The sequence below is a fragment of the Cebidichthys violaceus genome, unplaced genomic scaffold (genome assembly GCF_023349555.1).
Source record: "Cebidichthys violaceus isolate CVI_PGR_0920_01 unplaced genomic scaffold, fCebVio1.0.p SCAF_17, whole genome shotgun sequence".
NCBI classification, from domain to species: Eukaryota; Metazoa; Chordata; class Actinopteri; order Perciformes; family Stichaeidae; genus Cebidichthys; species Cebidichthys violaceus.
The window spans coordinates 5,306,598-5,332,585 of NW_027176340.1; the positions used below are offsets into that span (position 1 = coordinate 5,306,598).

Here is a 25,988-nt window from a genome sequence, read left to right on the forward strand (position 1 = left end):
GCGATATCCTAAATTCTGCATCTCCTGCAATCTCACTGCCTTGAGACAAATAGTTGAACTACTCAAAACACAAAGTAAACATGTTGTCATTTGTTGAGAAGCTGGCGTTTCGGCATTGTGAGTTTACTGAAGGGTTACTGACGAAGTCTTACCATGTCTCTGTAGTTGGGGTAGAACGTCTGATCAATGAGAGGGATCTTATCTGAACCCAACCTCTTCTGATTATTGATCAGCTGGGAAAACTGGTGGAGAGGAGGACAGGTCATTGATTAAGTGTAATGTATTTCAACAGTAATACAGAACAAAACGGTGACACTATTTGCATAGTAATAAACAATGTCTTAGTGTTTTTAAAAACTGAGCTTGGCAGCACAAAAAGTCACCAAAAACAAATCCTCAAAATGATCTTAATTAGAATTTACAGCTGCCGGCTCCATTAAAAACACCGTTCCTCATGTAAGTATCCTCATGTACACTGTAGTTAGTAAAATACTTTGTAGGTCGTTGCAGGTGTCAATTAGTTTTGGTGAAACTGCTTACAGCCCAAGGTTTGTCGCAGAGGTTGTAGATGGAGTCCAGAGAGTTGACTGAGGGGACGCCCGCATACTGCAGACCGATGATCAAGTTCCTAAAATCCTCGTTCTGGGCCATGCTGAAGGCGTGCTGGCGCACCAAGACGAAGTCGGGCCTGAAAGACCTGGTGTGAGAGCAGCAGAGGGAATAAAGAAGGAGCAAAGAAGGTTGAAACAGATGCACATTCCGACTTTTACTGTATATCACTTAAGTGAGTATTTCCCCACATAGCCTGCGTTAATAAAAAAAAGAATCAATTTTTTAATGCAGATGCCACTGATTGCATTTTTGCATGTAAGAAAGAGAAGGGATGGCATTAAATAAAGGAGGAAAAGCCCACAAAGCCACAAGTGAAAGGTAGTAGATTTGTTTTCCACTGAGGATACTGTGGCAGTAATAGAATAAGTCTGTCTGACCACATAAATGACTCAAATTGGACTAAGAAGGAAAGACAATGGAGCGTCTCTCGTCTCAGAATAGATCATCATCTGTGAGGGACTGTTACTAAGCTCTCTGTTTAGGACTGCTAAATAAAACTGAAGAGGATCTTGTTTTTTCCTGGCACATTAAACACATGAAGCAGTTCGATGGTAAATGAAGCCTGAAGAGGGGGATTGATGTGACACTTATTTTCACATTATCTATAACAAAAATGACACAGCTATTTAAATCACAGGCCTTTATCAAATATACAATTTTACAAGCATCACTTTGTCAGTGGAATTGTTTTTAAATGTATGAAATGAAAAGTGTCATTGATCAAATAAATGTAATTAGGAAGAGTAACCTGCACGTTTTGAAGCTGTGCTAGCTGCTGCTAAGAGAGAACAGATGACTGGCAAATGAGCTGGTTGTCATGAAAATGTATTCAGAAGTCGTCCGTTAATGATGCATTCACACTTCTTCCTCTACATGACAGTACATTAGGAAACTGTCCTTACAAGAAGAACGGAAGCATCGGTCGTTTCAGCAAGTACCCCCAAAACAACATGTTCACATTCAAGTGACAAAGCCCTCCAGCAGCCCCAGTAATAAAGGCGGTAGCAAAGCAGGAAGTGAGGTGACCCCGATATATAACGAGACAAAGTCTGCATATGGAGGAAGTCGGGATGGACGAGTCAACAAGACTCAAGAGACAGTTTTTCATTTCTCCCCTAATCTTAAAGTCCCAGCGAAACGGAAGTAAGAGCGTCTTTAGCTTCTGTACTCTCACGTGAAACGGAATATTTGAGTGGTGCACAGTTACAAGAGGGATTTAAATCAAATCCTTCACATTTGATTGGGCCGCTCAGAAATGAGCGGGTTAAGAATGTAGATATAGTATGTATAATATGTATAGAGAGCTACTGAGGATTGTGGCCCGTGTGTTGTTTTACAGGAAGGGAATATGATTGGATTTTGATATAAAAGTAAAAGTTGCAGTTGGAAATAAATAAGAAATTGCATTTATTCTTGAATAATATATTGTTGAACAGGTGCACAATATGACAGAGCATATGATCTAAAAAGGCATTTTTCATTTAATCTTAACTCAGTTGAACCCAAACCACAATGTTTCCTTATAACCTAAAGAACTTCTTTTAAGAGCATGATCTTTTTCCAAACTTAATCAAGTCGTTTTTAAACCTAATCAAATCTTAACCACAATATTGTCACATCAAGAAATCATTTTTTGAGACAACTGAAAACGTTTCTATGTGTTGTTTTACATAGCACAGACAAAAATATATATTTTGTTCTGTAATTTGGAGGACTTTTAATACATTAAGCCCTTTTAATAATAAAAAGTATCTGTATTTAAGATGATTCTGGCCACGATACGAGATTGAAACTACATTTTGTGGTATTTCCCATCCCTTGCTGGAGTTGGAACTGGCTGGGGAGGAAGTTGTGTGAACCTCCCACACATTTTGCCCTCCTGGTTAAATGATCTGCTGGTGACGTGAGCGTCACAGAGGTGTCTGTCTACAGAACTCACCAGGACAAAGGTGGAGCTGACAGTGTCGAGCACTGCAGTGCAGAGGGAATCTGGCATTCAAAACTTGATGGAAAATGGAGGATGAATTTACACAAGTGAATAGAAAACAACTGCTCAATGGCAGACAACAATGAGTTCCAAGTTTGATGTATTTATGATCCATTACTGTTGTGTAGGATTGTTTTCTTTTTGTGTTTTACTTTAAACTTTATCGGTCTCGATAGCAAAACACTGAAACCAACAGCTCTAGAGCTCACAGACGCAATCAGTGTCCAGCAGATTAAGGGCAAAAACAATATTCAGTGCAGTCCAGCTCAGTGGAAGGTTGATGATGATAGGGCGTGACTCCTGCTATTTTTTCTTTTGTCTCTGAATGTGTGTGAGAGAGAGAGGGAATGTGAGGGGGGGGGGGGGGGGGGGTGAGAGAAAAGAGACAGAGAGGAAAATTGCGGAGTAAAAGAGATGTAGAGAGGAGTGAGAGAACAGACACAGAGTGAGAAAACTCTGGCACAGTGTGACCACCACCAGCTCTTCCTGCACCGAGAATACTAATCAGACTCTCCAAGAAACTAAAAAAAAAAAAAACACAGCAATTGACTGTAATCGCTTCATTGCTGACAGTAGGCTGTAAAGATCAACATGGTCAACACTCACGATATTAATACCCTGAATCAGTGTTGCCAGCAGGGCAACGAACATTCAAATAAGCTTTCACCTTGGATTTTTCAATATGCATATTACATTTTTGATGCAACGAAATATGAAACAAGACGAGTATTGCAGCCTTTCTAGTGGCTTTGTAAGGCTTTACTTAGACACATTAGCGCTTTTAGCTAAATGCTAACATCAGCCTGCTAAAATGCTGATAAATAGGTGTTATGTTCACCATCTTAGTTTTAAATGTTAGCATGCTAACGTGAACTAATTAGCGCGAAACAGAAAGTACAACTGAGGCTGATGTCAATCAGTTTTGCAGGTATTTGGTCATAAATATTGTATTGTTGCGCCTGATGATGATGATGATGCATTCTCAAAGCTAACACAAACTCCTCTGTGCTACACCGTAATCCCACATACACCGTCCTGCTGCCGAAATACTCACGAGCATGAGAAGAACATGAGTAATGCTTGCAAAAAACGACAGCACTCAGCTGTTTTAAGAAATGATTTAGCCTTTAAAAAAATTACACTATACTGTATATTTGTTTGTTTCTAAAGATGTATGTTTTCTGTGGGAACAAATGGGCTGAGAGCTGAGAGCTACAGACAGGATAGGGTGGTGCGATAGAGATAGCCTAAACATTTGGATTTTGGTTTTGGTGGAAAAAATAGAACAACAACAGACTTATCTTTTAAATTACTTTAAATTGTTTGTTTTTGTGATGATTCACAACATCTTCTCCTTTACAACAAATCTGCTGACTGCTCCAACTGCAACTTTAACAAAAACATTTTATATTTTATTTTATTTCTCATAAATCGTAGGGTCATAGGTTGTTTCAATGCGTTTTGACTCAATATTTGTCTGATCATTCAATTGCACTCAGTCTAAAAGAAAATAGATATAAAGCCATGAAAGAAAAAGAAGAAAAGAAGAGAAAGAGAGGAGTGAAGCTGAACATCATGTAGTGACATTTTCAAAATCTGGATAACATTACATCTTCTTTGGGGTGAGGGTTACTTAGCAACAGAAAGACAGAGCAGTTAGCAAAATCCCTGCTTTGATTTGACCTGCAATCAACTCAGGCAGACAACAAGACAGACGGACAATTATGTTGTAAAGACATACATTTTCTCCGCAGCCAGTCCAGGTTTGGGCGAGACGTGCATGATACAACTCTGGAGGTCTGAAATGTTGTAAAAGAATAATGCTTCTGTGGGCATGACACTGTCAGGACAGGTGAATGTGAATCATTCTGTCTACCGCCATGATTTAAGGTTTCCCTGAATCCACACTATTCAGGCCATGGTCTCTGTTTGTGTGTGAGCGTGAGGCTGATAATCAGACTGGGGCTGCTGTCTTCATTTCCTGTTGGTTTTGTTGGTTGGTGAGCAGTGGGAGTTACAGCGTTGCATAATCACTGGCAGTCTTCGACAGGGACACTGGTATCTGTGTCAGTGTGGTTTGTGGTGTGTGGTGTGAGTGGGTCTGTGTGATTGTCTGGGTTACGGTACGTTCACATGTTTGAACTGGGCCAGTCTGTGGGTAAAGACTGTGGTCATACTCCTCTGCCCTTTTCAGAGACTAATCAGAGCTTCCTGTAAACAAGGATCTTCTGTCTGATCTTGCCAAAAAAAATATTTGGATCATCTTTAAGGAGGCGAGATACCAGATTGGGAACATTTTGATTGCTTCCCAACATGGCGACGCCTGAGCTGGCGACTTATAGCTAACAGTGCTAACAGCACTAACGATACAAATAATTGCAAATTATGCTGACAGAGCTAACAGTATTTACCGGAAAGTGGGTCAGCATAACGTATTTTCACCACCTGAACCAAAGACCGACTTAATGCTTATGCTCTCGCCAAAGCTGCCAGACTCCACACACAATAACACAAACAAACTAACCGATCTAGGCAGCAGTAGGCCAGCAACCCCCGTGTTCTGCGAGGTAAAATTACTGCTTTCTTCAATGGGAGTCTGTTGGCTTTGGCGAGAGCACAGATGGATACAACAGCTTCAGTTTCCCCGTCGGAAATGGCTGTTTCATGGCAAATTAAACCAGCGAAAATATTCTTAATATAGTTTTGCTGACGTCCCTGTCCACAGCAGTGTACATACAGTATAGCTTTGCTCCAGTGCGATCACTCTTGTCTGCTCCTCCACGCCGGAGGCGTGCTTCTCGTAAGTATATGTAATAATACACTGACTATGAATAAGTACCTCATACAACCTCATACAACCTCACCTCAAACGACCCGAACAAATGAACGTCATATATTGCTGCTTTAATTGATGCATAGATCAGGTTTTATTTCTTGGTTGTGTTTGGGGAGTTTAGGTCTTTTTGAATTAAGCTCTTAAGAGTAGAACAATTTAAGTTATGTTTGTATATATTATATTTTGGGATTAATCTTATTGTCAAAGTCAGGATAATCCCTAGAGTTAAATGAAGGTTTGGAATTAGGATTTGGGGTTTGGGAAGATGGATTTGACTAAACCTGACACAGTGAACACAGCTTGTTCTTCTCGTAATCAGAGAAGAAGCGATGAGTGAGGGTGTATCTGTATGTGGTGCTGACCTGACCACTTTGGTGCCGCTCCTGATGACCTGCATGTCCACGTTACAGGTTCCATTTGAATGTGAGATGAGGTTCACCTCTGAGAACTCAGCCTACGAGGATGAAAAGAGGACACAAGTTTCATTAGCACTAAGTCTTGAAGTGATGAAATACACACGAATGGTAAATGTTGCATAATAATATGTGTCAATTCTGCAATGGTTCCCAGTGCTTTAAATAAATAGCTGTAGAATCTCATATACAAGAAGAAGAATATCAGATGATTACATTCTCAATAATTAAGGTCATTGTGCAAGAAAGTTGTGGCATTTCCAATCAAATCCATAAATACAGTTATTTCCATACCTATTGGGATATAAACACCTGTTTATTGTTGTATGCATCAGTTATTCTTGCGAAAGAATGCACGTGTGCTTGCTTTTTGGTGTGGTTACAAACATAGTGAGGATTTCTCTGTGACTCATAGCTGTCACCTCCTGTCTCCTCTTGTGTGTATTTTTGTTTCTGTGGTCAGGCTTGAGGTTCTAACTTCACTGTCAACATCTATTAAGTGTGAAACTGTATGGTGTGCAACCCCAGAGAGTATTCATCGCAGATTCCAGTAACCAAGTATTGCAAAATCAAAATGGTTAAGGGTGGTTTAACCAATATGAAACCAAAATGTCACATACTGTTAGTATATGTTATGTATAACAACTTAAATATGCACCGTAACAACTGCAACTGGCGTAATTTCACATAAGTACTGGTGGTTTTAAAAGTGTGGTTATACTTTTTTAAACACATAAACACACACATCACAAAAGTATTTTTTGCTGTGGATGACGACAACAAAATGTTTGGAAATGACTCGTCAGTTTCTATGGTGCAAACAGATTTGCAAACCACTGTAACACAGATTTCAGGACGATATTCTATCTTTTGCAAATATTTGTGTTGATTGCAAGACTACAGAAAGAGTCTACAGCCTCTCTTTAGCTCTCATGTGCTTTGAGCTAAATGCTATTAGCATGCTAATATGCTCATATCGACAATGCTAGCATGTTGATGTTCAGAAGGTAATATTAGGAGCTGTTAGCATGCTGACGTTTGCTAACTAGTACGAAACAAAGTACACCTGAGTCTGATGGGAACATCATTAATTCAGATAAAGAGATTGAAAGATTGACTTTATCGTCCACCGCAGTACACATTTGTCTTTAGCTTCTCCAAGTACAGCACAACACATCAGTAAAACATACAAATATACAGTATACAATGCTGGTATTTGTCAATAAACCAAAATATTAAGCAAATGTTGACCTGATGATGATGCTAGAAACAATACGTCAGGAGAAAGTTAAAGTTTTAACTCAACTTTAGCCTCTAGAGGCCTATAATATCTGTAGCACATTTTATGACAATTCATCCAGAAGTCAAAAGATATTTCAATCAAAACAATAAATGTAAATCTCATGCTGAAGTTAGAAGAAACGTCAGGAATTCACTGGAGTCATCAGGATTCATCCTCTGGGGACCATGAATGTCTGTAATAACTTTCTGCCAACCTATCTGGCAGATGTTGAGATATTTCACTGAATAATTTAAAGATACAAGTGAGGAGTTCACTGAAGTCCACAAGATTCATCCTCTGGAGACCATGAACATATGTTCAAAATTGAATGTGAATCCGTCTAATAGTTGTTGAGATGTTTCAGTCTCGAATCATTGACACAACCACCACAGGCAGAGACACTTTGCTAAACCTGTGACCTCCTAATACTAGACCATAGAGCACAGTCGCATGCTAGTCACTCTTCTGGAGTGAAATTAAAAATGTATTCGAGCACCAGTGTCTCAGCTTCTCAGTTGAATGCATTTCCATATCAAACGTAAATATGGTGTCAGTTCACTTTCATCTCTGTTCAGCTCCCCCTCAACCTTAAATATATGATTCTACAGCATCATAGGTCTATAAAATCAATACGATACCTGCTCAACTTTGACGTCATAGTCTCCAAGGACCTTCTTTCCCCGAAACACTTTGGCCCTGGAAGAGAAGAGAAGGCATTTAGTTTGCTATTGTAGACTCTATGCTGCCCTCTACTGGACACAACGCTCCCTGTGGAACAAATGAAAGGGAGAAAATGGACGCCTCCTTTTGCACGTTTAATGGCCAAACTTTCTCAGCTATAGAAAAATGTTTATTCTAATGAGCTTTTTGAACTGCTGCTGATCAGTTTTGGCCATACCAAAAAAACTGCAGTTGATGTCATCTCAATGGCTGGTCACATTAAATTCAGATTAGAATCCCGCTGCAATATTAAGTGTCGTCTTGCCATTTGAATGATGAATGTATCTAATAACGGCGTTGTCTGATGTTGACTTATTAATATCTTGGCTGCCACTTGCTCAAGAGTGATGTAGAAATGGATTACAAGCAAACACACACACACACACACATCACACAAGCAGGCAGATGGAGAGCAGAAAGACAAAGACAGACCGACAGGGAGAATGAGTCAAGCAGAGAGGCACAGGCTGCCAGCCAACACACAAAACGCTCAGGACACCGCATTTTACACAACACTGTAAATGGATCGCAGATGGTTTGCAATGCGTCCATCACCATCCCATACACTGAAGCTCAGTAAAGCAATAACCAAGAGCATGCACAGGAAAGAGGTTATATGTTCTTGAAGTCCTGGATATGTTTGAAGAAAAAATAGTGATAACTTTACAGCGTTGAATCTTCAAGAATCTGTTTTCCCCTTTACTTGTCTTTACGTTTTTGTTCATGTACCGGCTACATTGTAGAATAGTTTGTGAAATGTACTGTGTTCTTCAACAGGTCCCTGAACCCTCCTTGAATCCTCCATTACAATCATGCATCCCCTCCAAACAGTATGCCATTTTAATGCACCAGTTTATGTTCCATAATACGACGTTAAATCAAATTCCATGTTCCCTCATGGGGCCTGTCTCTGTCATCAATTAGAAATGTATGCGAGATTCCTTCCATATCACCACACAGGGCCGTGTGTAGTGCAGCACGGAGGCATCTGGCTCGTGTCTGGTTCATTAGGACCGGACCATCCGTGAGAGAAACACTCCGAGGGTATGACGCCCCAACTTCCACCATCAATAGCCACGCCAGCAAAATTGGTGACCTTAAAATAACGGATATATTTCCTTCTTCTGTCTCCCTGGAAGGTGCAATTCCGTCAATGTCTGTGTGTTTTATTTCCAGAACGGGCAGCTGCTGGAACACACTGCAATGTTGCTGCAATGATGAAGCCCAATCATTATTATTAAAAACAAACAGTACACACCAAAACACATCATCCCTCTGACTGAAAAACGTTATTATTCTCCACAGCTTTAATTGAAAAGCTACGTTGCGGTTTGTCATAGTAGAATATATTTAAACGTCTGTAATCTAGTTGCCACTGAATGGTTCAACAGAGGCTCACCATTCAGCACGTGTTCAGTATCTGCAGTGCACAATGCAAAAACAGTACACAACAACACGGGATGTCAGGCGAGCGCAGTAATGGACAATTATCGTGAGGCTGCTGATGTAGCCTCCCTTATTAAATTCCATTAAGCAGCATAATGCAGCTGCCGCATAGCAAACCACACCACGTGCAAATATGACTCTTTGCAACAGAGCAGCGAGTGAATGCCTGAGAGACGTCGTTTATGGTTGTAAATCACAAAAAACAAAAAAAAGACAACCTTTATTTTCAATTTTGTGGGGTGACAGAAGTTTGATTTAGCAAACATCTGCAGAATGCATTCATGCTTTACGACTTCATTATTCATTTATTTGGCCACGGGGGGGAAGCATAACAAGCTGTAAACACTAGCGACATGTTATCACCATATAAATTTGTCATAGTAAAAGTGCAAGGAATTATGTATTAAATACCATTCTTAATATAAAAAGACAGTGTATTGCAGCTTTACTATACATTTCCAGCACATTGCATTGACCTGCAGGGCTCAGTGCTTCATAACATTGAATTGAATTTACTGCATACAAAACACTAAAAACAATTTACAACACCGAATCCAACAGTCTGTAACCTATAATCTATTATTAAACTATAAACTAGTCAGGACTAAACAATCTTGTTTGATCTGTATATGATCCATTTCAGACTGTAGCGGAGAAATGTTTAAACCCTATAGATCTTATTTCAGGCCATAGCATGCCTCACTTTATGACGTTATAATAAATCTTCTCTGACAGGTCACCCCTGGAGTTTCCTGTATTCAATTTCTCACACCCACTAGCATCTTATAATACGACTTGAGAACTTCGAGGACTGCAAGTCAGCAATGTTTCCTTCATTCAGGATGATCTGATAAGGAAGACTCTCAATATTGTGAACACTTGACTATAATTACATTTTTGAACTTTCATTATGGCAAAAAAGCAAAAACATTTACTTAAATAAGGAGTTGATACATCCTCAGAGAAAGACACCCACATGTTTTTCTATAGTATAACGGTGTATAACACTTAAAGCATGTTATATAATGCAACAGAAACAAAATAATATGGGACATGCTTTCTGTGTAATTCACTCAAAATAAATGCCTGCTATTAGAATAATGACAATAATTACATATACTGTAGATTCAAATTTTAAATCTCTTTAATTCATGAGACACATCCAAGGAATGGAGATGGTTGAAGTTTTGAGGATGACAAATCCTAACGTTCATGTAGTTATCTAGGGATAATAGGGATAATGATTCCATAAACCTCGATGTTTTGCCTGTAAAAGCTGCAGGTTTGAGGAGTTAATAATAACAAAGCTGCCACTGAAAACAACAGAACCAAAGGCTCTGTGCTGAGCTAAATCCAACAGCTGAGCTCTGTTGACTGACTCCATTTCTTTCTCCGGGTCATTTGATGTGATCCCATTTTCAGTATTGATCTGTGGAGTCCGAGAGTCTGAGAGACAGCCACATAGTCCGGTAAAATTAAGCCTTTCAAATCAATGCATGGTAATGACAAAAAGAAAGAGACGCAGAAAGGAAAACGTCAAAGAGAGGGAGAGAGAGAGAGAGAGAGAGAGAGAGAGAGAGAGAGAGAGAGAGAGAGAAACAAAAAGTATTGCAAATTCTGGAGCTAGAATACAATAAATAAATTTAATATAAAACAGATAATGTACAATAAATGTAGTGTGGACTTATTGTGTGGTACTGGCAGTCATTGCCTAATAACCATTTCTGCATAATTATGAAGATATTACATTTTTGATTTGAAGTTTTTGCAAATAAATTAACTCAGCACATCATCATGTTTGCGCAATGATTTATGCTCATTTGGTTCCACTGCTTCCTCTGTTTCCAAAGACTCTGCAAGAACATGAATCTCCTTAAATACACATGGATGCTTTAGTGCTAAAAAGGTGTCATCAAATGAAGGAAATCCTCCCAAAGCTGTGTTTTACATGGATTGAAGTCCTGTATCATATGGTGAGTCACAGCCGACAAGAATAGAGACCATAATCAGGGCCTAACTGAGTCTGCTGCACATTAAAGCATGATACATATCACATCATGACAGTTGACGTTAATTCTGTCTTATTACATTTTATCATTTTATTGTCCCAAATGATCTCAAACTGACTTGATAAAAACAAAACTGTCACTATAATTATCAAGAGCACATTTGAGCTCCAGTGTTAGAGTCTGATTGGTTTAAAACGTTCTCATTACCCAGAATGCTTTCTCAAAAACCTATACAAACTAGAACTACCGCCTATCGGTTGTATGCCTCCGCCAACCAGTTATGTTGCAGTTTACATCCATACCTATCCAAAATGTCACCATTTCATCATCTTCTCCTGTTGGATATTTGTGTGATATTGATGACTAGCTTATGAATTATGGAGTTATGGTGTTTTGTGAGGTCACAGTGACACTTCATCCTTGAGTCCAGGGAGCCGTTTGAGCCAAATTTGAAGGACATTCCCTGCAAGTGTTCCTGAGATATCGCAATCATGAGAATGGACCTGACGGAAGGACGGAAGGACGGAAGGACGGACAGTCGGACGACCCGCGCAGAGACATACAATGGACCCTCCTCCTGTTCTGGCACACGGCCCTGGCAAGGCAAGGCTGTACACGTCCAGGCCTTCTCACCACTTGATCCACAAGTGGAGTGCAAATTGTGTGAAACAATACTCTAGACTATTGGGGTGAAAGGGCAAAAAAAAAGACAGAGAGTAGTCCTCTCAGCTCTGGTGTGGTGGGAGACAGCAGGAGTGGAATTATTTGGCTAGCCGGCAATGTAGGGGCATGAAAATAAGAGTAGAGTGGGAGGAATACCACCGGGGCAGAGGACAGGGCTGGCTGTGGACCAACAACTCAGTCTCTGTGGACACTTTCTGACAGAAGGCTACTTCTTGCTGTACATTCTTCAAGGCATCCCTGTTTTTTGAACGCCTTAGGCAGTGGTGGCAGAAGTAAGTATGGCAGTACTGCAGTTCAGGAATACCTTTAACATCTGCTTAAGTAAAAGTACAAAAGTATATTCATCAACGAAAACTTAAAGCACCAAAAGCAAAAGTACTCAATATGCAGAGTGTCCCATTTCAGAATACTGTGTATTATTAGATTATAGTCATTGATTGATTAATGTATCATTAAGTATCACCAATGTGCAGCTGGTAAAGGTTTGGGGAAATGTTATTAAATATATATACTGCTGTGTTGCATAATCTATAATAATTTCTTGTATTATATTTGTTGATATTATTTTGCATTAATAATCTGAATTTGTGGAATAACTAGCAAAGAAATGTTCCAAATAAATGTAGTAAATCAATATTTCTCTCTGAAATGTAATGGAGTAAAAGTATCAATATAATCATAAAATGGCAACACTTTAATAAGTACAAATATACCTCAAAACTGTACTGATGACAGGGAGGCGAGGAAAGCTGAGAGTAAGAAAGCAGCATGCTGCATACTCAACAGGGCTGGATTTTAGTAAACTAATATTGTACATATTATTGACCAACTGATTCATCGGCACGAAAAAGACGAAAAGGCTCAGAAAACACAAGATACTGTCAAGATACTGTTAAGGTTGTACCAGTTAACAGGAACACAACTAGACAGATAGAATCACTCTACTGTTCATAATGCATGTTCCCAAAATTGTTCTGAATCTGTGTCGAGACAAGACCGCTACCTGATGACACAGTAGTAGTTTAGAGAACCGCAGTAAATCGCTCAGACTTGCAAAAAAAATAAAAAAAATAACACAAACAGACAAACAAAGAATTCTCAACGAACAGACACCAATTCTCTCCAAGTAGAGAGTTGGTGTCTGACACTTGTCCTTCAGTGTCGAGTTATTGAGTGTGCCTCGGTGCACATTACGTGTGAAGAAAAAAAAAAAATCAGCAAGAAGACCCGGCGCTCTGATTGGCTGCGCTGTCGGAACATGAGCAGCATACAAAACTTCAATTCAGTGTTTGTTCACGTATTCTGCAACTGAGGTGAATCACTTGAATTATTCAGCTGCAGCACAGGAGGCTGTAACACCTCCTGCCACGATCCTCCCTTCTCCTCCTTAGACTGTATCTGTGTGTGTAAGTGTGTGTGTGTGTGTGTGTGTGTGTGTGTGTGTGTGTGTGTGTGTGTGTGAATGTCACATCAATGTAAATTGTGGCGAGAAATGGTCACAAGTTGGTCATCTTCTATACAATCACAAAGCTAACTGAGCACATTTGATAAACATTTTAGCTTAAACAACTGTTAGTTAGTCACTACTGGCTTTACTTTCCATCAATAAGAACAATGTTTGGGCGGCCTGGTTTTGACAAATGTATTTGGCTGTATTTATCCTGCGATGCTATTGATAACATTTTACAAAATAGATCTATACGACCAAGATGGAGGTACATTAAGAATAGTACTATACTACTAATCTACCCAGGAGTTTATAAAGCATTTCAAATTATCTTTACATTACAACATTAAAATGCTCTTACACATATACGTTGGTGACAAACAAAGAATAATAAAATATTCAATAATAAAATTAGAATTTGAAAGGAGACATTCTGCATCATTAGTACTTTTACTTTGGATACTTTAAGTACATTTTGCTGGTAATACTTTGGTACTTTTACTTGAGTATAATTTTTAATTCAGGACTTTTATTTGTAGTATTGTTAGATTATGATATTTCTACTTTGACTACTTTTAGTATCTAAATACTTCTTCCACCGCTGCAAGTATTGTCATTACAATAGCTTGTGAGAAGTAATATCCATCCATCCATTATCTGTAACCACTTATCCTATTAAGAGGAAGGGTGATCGGTACAAGCTAGCTAAAAGGACAAAGCAAGGGTCTGTCTATCTATACATATATATATATATAATTATTTAAAACAAAAAAATTATATATCAATCATTTATACAACTTAAAAAATGCTTCATAAAGAGTGCCTCATTGGGACGTGCTAAAAAATATGGAGTCTTTTTTTGGAGACGTTTTTTTTTTTAAACACATTTTCTGCCGTCTTGAAAAATGAATCATGTCTAACAGGATCAAATATAACTGCAGATGATTAACAGCAGAAATATCTTGCTTTTACACTTGAACATTACTAGACAAAAATATATATGACAGAAATGTTCCGGTAGTACAATTTCCCCCAGTTTTCCTGCATCATTTAACAAATGAGTCTTAGAGATGCAAGTGTGTGTGTTTTTGTGTGTGTGTGTTTTTGTGTGTGTGTGTGTGTGTGTGTGTGTGTGTGTGTGTGTGTGTGTGTCTGGGGTTTGTTTGTGTGAGGTTATTACATTACTGTGATAAAGGATGACCTACAGGGCAGGCTGTGCTCTGATGTAGACACACATGCACACTTAGCAGTCTGTGTGTGTGTGTGTGTGTGTGTGTGTGTGGGTCTGTGTGTGTGCGTTAGAGCCTCCACTGACAGCACATCAGCATCACTGAGAAAGGCTCCTCTATAAAACATCTTGAAACCAACAGCAGGGCCGATTGTTTCTACTGAGTCTGGCCTGCAGATACACAGAAACGTGTGACTGAACTGTGAGAGTGGGTTGTTTTTGTCTGTGCGAGTGATTATAACAGCGTTGGTATTGTGCGTCTTGTCCTTGGAAAGCAGGCAGGAGTCTATTTTATCTTGTCCGTGTAATTTGAGAGCTTTTGTTTTACTTCATGCTGCAGCTTTCTTCGCCTCTCTCTTGTACCGTCTCTTGTTTCTTGCCCACCCTCACAACCAATCAGCGTCTCCTGTAGCTTCTTCGACAGTCACCTTCTGCATTCTTCTACACATCCATTTACAGGACATTTTGATTAATGTCAATCTGCAGGTAAAATGTTGTTTTTATCTCTTTTTTTTATTATTATTGTTAGAGCTACAACTGCATTTACAATAATGGGCAACATGTTTGCCTTTTCAGTGTTGGAAGGAAATGAAGTACCTTTCCGCTAGCATTTCCATCTTATGCTACTTTATACTAAAATACTGTATTTTTTACCTCATTAAACTTATTTTCAGATTAAGGCTGCACATATTGAATATATCGGTTTATTAAATGCGATGCATTGTTACAGGTTGTACTTCCCACTATACAGTTTTACCTTGTCAAAACAATGCTGCTCACACAGATTGAGCAATACTCATGTCATTGAATTTCAAACTGGTAAAACTAGTCAGCTGGCACAGAAACAATCTTTAATTTCACTTCCACTAAAGACATTTCAGGCGTAAAAACCGCCAATGGATGTTCTGAATTTGAGATCAGTTTGTATTTTGTTCACAACATTTGGGAGGCTAGCTGAGGAGGGATTGCAGGAATTGATCAGCAGTGTCAGTCCATTGTGGCTTTCAGTCATTAATATTAATATGCAAGTGAACACGAGAGTACAGAAATGGACAAACTGAGCACTCCACTGAGAGTAGGGATGGTAATTAGGAATTATTAATTGATGTGTTTATAAGAAGCCAGAATGTACACACAAGACAGCAAAGATTTCTCAGGAATGGATTTAACATGACTATTATCTATACACTGCTTTGAAGCCCCAATGTCAATATTCTGTCATCGCCGCTCCCAACAGTGCGTGGCCAGTACGGCCAATTAGCCAGTCTTGTTTTCATTCAGACTGAATGCAATGGTATTTGCTTTTCAGTTCACTAATTAGCGAGAGTGACAAAGCCAAATAATTACAGGCAAATAATGGGCATGATTGATTCATAATAAGGTTCTCCAGGCAGAAGAAAACCAACATCCTCATTACTGCAAATTGTTGGCTGTGTCAGAAAAGCCTCTGTGACTGCGGCCTGATGATGTCAGCTGTATTTCTGTGTAGGCCAGCATCTGTCCTCATCTCTAATCAAGTCAGAAATACTGGACACCGAATTTCTGGTGGATATTTAAGCTCCATAAAAGTCTAAAATGTCAATTGTTAATAAATGTTCATTATTATTTCTAAGAGATCAATGTGTGTTTTTTGTTTTGTTTTGCCTGAAAAAGACTAAGAGGGTGCTTTGAGCTAAATGCTAACATTGGCATGCTAACATGCTAATGGTATGCAGGTATAATGTCTACCATGTTCACCATCTTAGTTTAGTGTGTTAGCATGCTAGCATTTGCTAATTAGCAGTAAATACAAAGTCGACTGAGGCTGATGAATGTAATTAGTTTGGCATGAATTTGGTCAGAAACCAAAGTGTCGGACGGATGAAAATGTTGTCCTGATGACAGCCGATGAAAAAAGTTATTACAATTCATCCTGAGGGGAACATGAATGTGTGTGTGGCAATCCATCCAATAATTGGAGGTGAGATATTTCACTCAAAACAGTAACCTCATGGAGGCGCTAGAGGAAAAATCAAGGGATCATCAAAGGATTCATCATCTGGAAACCATGAATGTGAAAGTTGTCGGATTTATACCAATATGACTCGAATATAACTCGTAACGTAGCTCTTTTTTTTTAAGTAGTTTACAATGGGTTTTACTTCTTTGTTTGACATTTGACAGTGTAATGAGATATTTGTAATACAAATGTCTCTATTGCAAGAAAACATGCTTATTATTTGTGTCATTTCCAAAGTTACTATGAGTTACGCCAGAGGCTCTGGTGAGGTGTGCCCGATGCTTGTTTTTAACATCAGAGAAACAATAACACAAAAGGATCTGACAGAAATGTTCACGCACAGCAGGATATGCTCAACTTCAGAAAGCTTGACTTCAACAGGTGAAACATTTCACAGGCTGAACCCAAATCTGTTTCTTTGTAAAAGTAAGATATATGCACTGCCAGGATACACGCCCTGCAGTCACTGTGGGTTTTAAGATTAAGAGTGTTCTCAGGAGATTTCCACTCCTCTCAATGTTTTATTCATCGACTGAAAGGCTGAGATGGATACAGAGCTGAGGAGACTAGAACGTTTTTTTGTATTTATCCCGAACCGAACGGGGGTCACCCTAACCTTCTATTATATTCCTCAAAAACTGTGCGAGGTGGGCAATTTGATCCTACTGTAGCAGGGAGATGTGTAAGTTATAAGAGTTTTATAGCCAAGCATAAAATCGGTGACTGCCTGGTCTTATTTGCGATAAGATGACAAGTCCTGAAAGTCTGATTTATCTCTCAGTGAAATGAAACCTGGCTTGTTGGTGGGTAAAGACGGATTGTCCGTCTGCAGCAAGATGGAGAGAAGATTAATTATTGCAGACAACCCTGTCCAGGCTTGGCACAAATGAGATGTGCACTTTATCCAGATGTCCATCTAGCTATTGCTTTTTTTGTTTTTCCACAAACTACTTTAACAGTCAAAAGGACTGGTTCAAGGTTGAGTGAGGTTTAAATGAAATCAGCCACAAAATGGTGTCAGTGAAGCAACACTCGAGTTTTGTCACTTGGCAACAAGTTCAGGTTCAATGTCTCTGTTCAGGTTTCATTCTCAGCCTGATGATAATATTAAACAGGCCCTCTCTGGGGGCGCTCAGGCGGTGTAGCGGGAGCACTGAGGCAGCTCGCTCTGCACAGAGAGACAGACAGTTGGCCGTCATATTTCAGGAGAAAATAAATCTTAAAGAAAAGGGTTCTTCATTCCAGATTCATCAGGACATTCTTTCAGGGCAGAAATAACATTAGGCGTAAATTAGAAAGTTGAATTAACTGACCAATCAAAGTTATAATCCCTAATCCTTATTTATATTCAATCAATACCCACATTTTTTTCAATTTATGATCTGCATTTAGCCATTCAATGAAGTTTTCATGAATGGCGGCGGAGGTTAAAACAGCCTCCTATGCACGGGGGAACCTTTAGGGGAAGGTGCACACATGTAGTCCATTGTGCTGTTTGTAATTTCATCATATTGATGTCAGCCTCACTGTTTTCTGCTCACTCTTCCACCGCTGTGTCAGAGCTGGATTAAGTTATTGCTACCACAAACCGTGAAGCAGTCACAGCAAATCCAAGCCGTGGGCGACCTGAAACCAGACTTTGGGAAACTTCTTTATTATAACGACATGAGTTTGATTGGCTGCACTGTGAAAAGTTGCACCTGTTGCTCCTCTGTTGTATTTCTGACAGAAGTATCTGCTCAATGAATCTACCCAGTAGTTAATCCAAACAACTTCTCCACGTTCTGAGCTGCATCTAATTTCAGCCTCATGAAAAGCTGTCATGACAGATTTACACAACAACTGCCTCGTGAGGTGAAGCTTCCTCCCACCTTCTTCATGTCACGTCCATATTAACACATACAAATGACTACATTATACACCCACAAACAACTTCGCACACACTCATCACTACCTAATTGACACAATCTAACCGCTTGAAAAGTCATCATCACCTCACTTATTGTTCTGCGTTTGCTTAGAACGTGCGTGATGTGTGGTTAATGTGTGCGCGCCCACACACACACACACACACACACACACACACACACACACACACACACACACCGTCCATTTGTCGTGACAACGCTGGGAGCATTGTGTTTAATTTTAGAGATGAGATAGAGACAGAGAGAGAGGAAACGGGAACTGATAATCCACCTGTTGGCACTTTGCCTAAGAGGAAGATTCACCAAAGTTTCAGGTTACAATGTCCAGCTGAATGAAAAGGCAAACACACAGAAGAGACAAGCAGCAAATGATGCATTTACAGAGGTAGCCATTACTCCATTTGAAGCATTACAGAAAGTGCTTTTTGCAATAATCTGACAAGTACACATGCACTCAGACACTAAAAGGCACACGAAATAGCAACAATGTGTGTCAGAGATGATTTTGCTGTGTGACTGTAATGTTTTACTATAATTTGTAGTTGATTGTCAGAGTTGTAATTAAAGTTAAAGAGACACACGTTTCCCTCAGGAACTGGTGGACACCAAATGACAGTGGCTCAGTAGAATAAGGAACATATTTCTATTTTTGTGGAAATGGGCATGCATTATATTTGTTTCCATTTTGCTGATCGTGGTCACCAGAGTGTTGTTGGCACAGTATGGTGCAATCTGAAGAAGTGGCTGGAGCGAGATGAATACTTCACATTGTTCATAGGAGGAGTACACCATCAGCAAGAGGAGCAGAGACAGGCACCGACAATGCCGGATCATTAGAAGCAGCAGACATTTTCCTAATGGGCCGTGTGGGGAGTTCAGTTGGCTTTGCCTCAAAGAAAACTGTTCGTGTCAAGAAAGAGGAAAGTCCCAAAGCACAAAATGTACAGCGCTCCAAATATGCGTCCGATAACAGACGGTGTCGCTTTTATAAATTAGATGTGTGCACACTGAATCAGTCCACTGCTCAAATCACATTAAACACGAAGATTCACATGCATTTAAACATACGCGATGAAACAGATTTACCGGTGGCCAGTAAGTGCATTTCCACCAACCTTTCCATGTAATTTGCCTAATGTGCTTTCAAATAGGTGGATTTGATGGATTTTAAAATGGGCACCAAAACTGCACTGCATCAATGGATCTACGTAAACACATATCCAGCTGAATCACGACACCTAACCTGGCACAAGTGAGTTTGTTTGCAGCTACAGTGCAAAAAACACCAAAACCAGACAAAACTGCCAAAATGAGAAGTTATTGTTCATTCATTTGAACCGCCAGCTTTTAACCTGCACAGAAATGGTGCCCACTGTGTCTCTGATGGTGCAACTTGAAGTTAATACCCGTGTTATCTCCCCTGTTCTCCTGTTTTCACCTCTGACACTCTATCAGACGGAATCACTACTGCCAAAACAAACACAACAAAAACCATCCTTTGCTGCTGAGTCCAAAATGATACTGCAAAGTAAAATATATTGATATACCGATAAAATATAGTGATGAAAGCGTAATTTACTTCTCCGTTGCACAGAACACCATCAATCCTATGTCGTTCCTGGACATTGGCAGTAAGCCCGGCCTTAAGCTATCCTGCTAATTGTCAACTGCTTATTCAGCCACAGAAGAGGGATGGGCTTTTAATATGGATGTCATGTAGGACACAAGCTTTTAAAGTAGGCATACATTAGCATGACAATTTATGCAAAAATGAATTCTGAAGTTTAATTAAAAAGTGTCTATGTAATATAAGCATAGTGAGTATTGACAAAGCAGGAAGTCCTTTGACATGAATCAGCTGGAGGCTAAATAACCACAATAACTTTTTCTCAAACTTTTTTAGTTCGTGAATCAGTCCACATCCTGCTAACCTGTGACTCTCCTGAGTCACACAGTCATCATACCTAATGTTTGATTTGAAATTATGGAATATATACATTTGGAATTTTTGTACAGCTTGACCAGAACAACAATATGGAGCATGCTGTTGGGCAACTGTCTTTTTGTCCAGAGACAGGCAATGTTATTATTTACTGTAGTTAAGATATCTTTAAAAACAATTTAATGCAACACTGGAGCACGAGGTACCGCTAAGTCAGAGGTTCCCAACCTTTTTGCTTTTTTGTTACATACAGTAACAGTGCATACAGTGCTAACAGTGCAAACAAGTGCAAACAAGTGCAAAAGTGCTGAGGGAGCTAACAGTGTTTAGCTGAGGGTAAACCGGAGGGTGGGTCTTATGCTCTGTCTGTTGAGATGGCATTATCAGCTCTAGAGCAGTGCTGATCAGTGGCTGTGAGCGAACCAGTGGGGCACGCTCACATGCACTAACATGCACTAACATGCACTAAAAGCACGCCGGCAGGCCAGCCAGCTATGTCATCAAAGCAAGGAGAAGCTCGGAAAAAAACACAGACGACTGGAGAGCGACTTCATTCTCTGTATCTTCACATAGCAAATTGTTGTTTACTGCTATATTATTGCTATTAAATGTTAAATAAAGCTCCTTTATATATCAATAAACCCCTTAAAATGATTATGTTATATACTGTAGGTCACTTTATCCATGTTTCAATTAAACACTGACACATTGGTATGCATAATAACAGTGAATGTGGCTGCAGTGCTGTTGGGACATTCATAAGTGTTGGTCCCACTTGGCTCCATAGAGGTTTACATTAGCAATGTGTAGCTTATATGAAAGTGATATAAGAGCTCTGCTATTTAAATGAGCCATATTATCATCAGAGCGGTACCTAAAAAAAGAAGCTGTTACTTTAGCACCTTGAGAATACGAGCTAAAACCAAATACACCCTTGGCTACTGTTAGCGCTGTGTTGCACTGTGATCTCTGCGCACAGTTTTGTCTACAGTATACATCTGCTGGATGGAGCTCAGGTACTGTCTGTGCTTACTTAATGTGGCAACTGTCTCCCAATAGCAATTTGCATGGCTAAGCAGTCGGTCCTGTCAGTGCCAGGATAAAATGTACTGAGGGGATTAATCCTTGAGGCTACAGATACATCATCCAACTCATGATGGCACGATAATCCTGCCTAAAACGATAGGAAAAAAATATAAAAAAAGAATCTGTAATCCACGTGTTAATGCGTCTCCCTTCTGCAGAGAACACCTCCTGATCCAGTTCAGACATGTAATGCATTTTTTAATGCACATGAATGGAAGTGGAGCAGTGCTCTTTCATCTAAATCAGTTATTATTATTGAATGTCCCTAATCCATTCCTAAATCCCACCCAAAAAAAATACAGATCTCTGGGATATTAATTTAGTTCAGAATCAGATCTTATCTATGACTGCAAATGTCTGAAGCAACAAACCGATTTTAAACAGTTCCCCAGTGAGATCTCGAATGAGTCTGAAAATAACAGCGTATACACTCTGTTGGCAGTATATCTCGTACACTTATAGCTAAAACTATTGCCGTCTAATATGAGTCCTGCAGTACATCCTACCTTCATGAAGGTTAAGAGAAGTCTGATGAATGCATTGCAGGTTATCTGTGTGTAACAGCTGCTATTAGAAATGACATTTTTAAAACAGCACTCCAGGGCATCTACAACTATTCCTACTGTATAACGTCGGATCCATATCTAACCAAGCTCCCTTCACTGGTTATTTGAGTTTCAAACTCTCTATATGAGAGAGAGAGAGAGAGAGAGAGAGAGAGAGAGAGAGAGAGAGAGAGACAAAGATGACAAGAGAAGGTGTTAACAGTGAGAGGAAGGGATGAAGAGCTTGGAAGAGCTCTCCGACATCTACTAATGGATTTATCAGTTTAGTCTGTTGAACCGGAGAGAGGTGGAAGTGGCTTGTGTTGGGGTTAATAGAGATTAAACTTGAGCTGCAAGTTACCATTAATCACTGCAAGATAATTACAAATATTATGCTCACACACACACACACACACACACACACACACACACACACACACACACATAAGCACACACATACAAACAATGGAGGCACATACATTGGACATTATAAGGAGGCGTATGTTCATATTCAACAAGCTAACCTGCAGCAGCAGAGCACAGTGAACACTTTCAGTCACGATACATGTGCCGGTTTGTGTGTGTGTTTGTGTGTGTGTGTGTGCGCGTGTGTGTGTGTGTGTGTGTGTGTGTGTGTGTGTGTGTGTGTGTGTGTGTGTACAATACTCTGCACCACACAGACGGATGGATTAATCTGGGTCTATTGAATGCAACTGGCAGTGTCTGTGGGTGGGAAGAAGGAGTAACTCTGCCAGTTGCATTCAATAGACCCAGTTGTGCAGAGTGGTCTGAGGGCGTAAACCTCCATTCATGATATAACTACAGGTGAAAAGAAGTGCATCAGAGAAGAAAGTGGCAGTTTGTACCCTCTCCGTGCAAATAGACAGTCCTAACCACGAAAAAAACACCTGACAGCTGACTTCTTGTGGTCATGCAAATATATGAAATCTCTGACTTTGACAGCAGAGGCTGCGGTTTGCATCACGTCTACTAACAGCAGTTAAAGTTGGTTTGTTTGAGACTACAATCGTTCACCAGCCTTAAGCAAGTAACCTCAGTTACTTCAGCATCTTGTCCCTGTTTTTACCAGGTAACCAACAAGTGCAGACTTTTTTTAATCTCACACATCGTTTTCTGTAGGAATTAAACAAATAAGATATATCGTACCAGTTGGTTAGTTTAGAGGTGCTTGGAGGTGGATTGTGTTGCCTTCAGACAGAGCCAGGCTAGCTGTTTCCCCCTGTTTCTGTTTCTTTATGCTAAGCTAGGCTAACCAGCTGCTGCTGAATGTTTTTGATCCGCTCATCAAACTCTATGCAGGAAGGCGAATGACGGTATTCCCAAAAAGGTCAAATTATTGCTTTAAGGCATGCTTAAGGCTTGTTAGTTCACACTAATAACGAAGACTAACGGGGGAAATCCAACTAACTACAAAATGTGTCAATTTCACTTAAAAAAAGATTGTTTTTCATGCTGACACAAAACTAAATAATTTCAGTCTTGATGTGTCTTGGAGTCTTCCTGCAGGAACTCTTGCCATATGGAAACATCAAAAAACAACCCACGGTCCTCCCGATCCTTTGTGCAAGGACACTGGGGGATCACTCTGCTAAATAAAATAGACCGTTAGTGAGAACACACAGTCTGTTGTTTATCACAATTTAAGACAAAGAACCAAAGCAAAAGACTCACTGGGGTCATTCAGCTCTGCACAAACGCACACACACACACACACACACACACACACACACACGCACACACACACACACACACACACACACACACAGTGCATGCCCGAACACACAGAGCCCCTTAATGTGTTTTCCTTCTTTCATTGTTCTGCATAAAGGCTTGTCACATCGTGGCTATAGCAAGACCTCTGCTTCCTTATTCACTGCAACGTAGTAATAGCATCTTGTGTATCACCCGGCAATTGCTGTTGTGTGGGTGTGAATGTGTGTGTGTGTGTGTGTGTGTGTGTGTGTGTGTGTGTGTGTGTGGAGAGAAAGAGTTCAAAAGGAGTATCACACTGACTGAACAGAATGTCAATGAGATGTTGTTTGTGTCCCCGACTCTAAAAAATGTGTTTATGTTGAATTATTACAAAGAGAGCTGAAAAAAAAACTTCAGTTCAGGGCTGATAGTGTGTGATTCAAGAGATTTTGGGGGCTCTAGGATCGGCACATGGGAACACAGAGTGCACATACATCATACTTAACAGTAAGTTACATAGCAGCGTGTGAGAGGCGATGACAGCAGAGGTCCTCGTGTCACACAAGAGTCCCAAACTACCAAACTACAGCAAAGAAAGCAATACAGCTCCAGTATGGTGGAAAGTACTGTCAAAATCTCATGAGAAATGTATTTATTGGATTCAAAAAACTCATTCAAGAAGTTCTTTTTTTTTCTTCAAACTGAACCTCAAACATCATCATCTAAGGATTATAGTAGCATTGGTACCGGATTGCATTTCGGTGGGTAGATCTCATTCATTGATTTATTATCTTCATAAATGAATCATTTATGTACATTTTTATGAAAAAAACAACACATCTTTAATGCAACCATTAGGTCAGACTACGACGCTGCAAGCTAGTAAACATGGGTGTAAACAATGACTTTAAAAATCGGCTTTTTTGTGATGTTTTTACGAAGAAGGAAATGCATTCAACACATTTGCTAGAGCTCCAGGACACACAGACATTGGATGAATTGTGGCGAGTAACACTGAATGTAATCATAACTTTTGTTACAAGAGAACTCCACAGGGCACCTAGATGAAACATAACAGCTGAAACAGTGTCAGCTGACCTGCTGCTCAGAGCCCAGGAACCGCTAAAGCAAATGCTTGATTATCCACAGTTTTTTTTTCAACCTGGACTCTGGAACAGTTCAAATTTAATTTGGCTGACCTGATGAATCTGTGGGGCTTCGTTAGACAATAAGGAGTCAGAGGATCAGTTATATACTCCGGCACCAGACCATGCAAGGCCTTGATTGAACGTGATTAACAGGACGTTAAAATTCATTCTAAAAAGATGAGGATGATGCGTCAAAAAATGACTCAAATCTAGTCCAGCTGTCACAGTGGTGGCTCTCTGAAGGGTGCCGTCGTCCCGAAGACTCAAAAGACTTGTGATAGTGGAACTGCGAGCAAGACCAAGTTTACATATTTTACCATTTTAATGACTTCTGATCTAATACCCTACTGAATTAAATGAAACCGTGTCCTTTACTGAATCTCTCAGGAAACTTTAGCCCCTAAAGGAAATAAAATACACAATGTTTCAACTTTTCTTTATATGGTCTTGTATGTTTTATCCTCTTTTTGTATGAGAACAAACAAAAAAACGTCCAATCTTTTTACACAATAGCCATACAAATACGAGGAACCTCGGTGCAGTACTGGTAGTAAGAGTAGGGACGGCAATATTGCCGTATGAGCACTATGAGAACAGTTTGCTGTACTAATCTAATATTCTCGAAAAGCTCCATGCTCCGCTGCAGGCTTAGAAAATTCACAATGTAGGAAAAGTATGATCTAGGATGATAAATGTTGAGTCTTTTGTAGCAGGCCACAGGCAGTGAGTAGCAGACTCAGTGACCACACTGTAGCTTCACATTAGAGATGTGCTGTTCTCTCATTACTGAACCAGTCACACTCTATTAAATGTATTTGAGCTTTGAGTAATCAGGATATTAGAGGCGCTATTGATGTCATTCAACAACTAAATGTTGCATTCCTTCTTTCCTCTTCCATTGAAACCAAGTGGTTGCCACTTTGTTTTGCGCAACCGGTGTATTTCATGGTCTCGTAGATTCAT

At 39.7% G+C, this 25,988-nt stretch overlaps 1 protein-coding gene across 1 annotated transcript in view; it reads right to left on the reverse strand.

Moving 5' to 3' along the window:
- The window catches only part of syn2b (synapsin IIb), a 67,912-nt gene that overhangs the window by 23,855 nt on the left and 18,069 nt on the right, over positions 1-25,988 (reverse strand). The window contains exons 2-5 of the mRNA XM_068712301.1: positions 7,769-7,826; positions 5,798-5,889; positions 541-697; positions 153-242 (exon numbers count right to left, since the gene is read on the reverse strand). Of these exons, the coding sequence (XP_068568402.1) occupies positions 153-242; positions 541-697; positions 5,798-5,889; positions 7,769-7,826 (397 nt within the window). The remainder of the gene's footprint in view (positions 1-152; positions 243-540; positions 698-5,797; positions 5,890-7,768; positions 7,827-25,988) is intronic.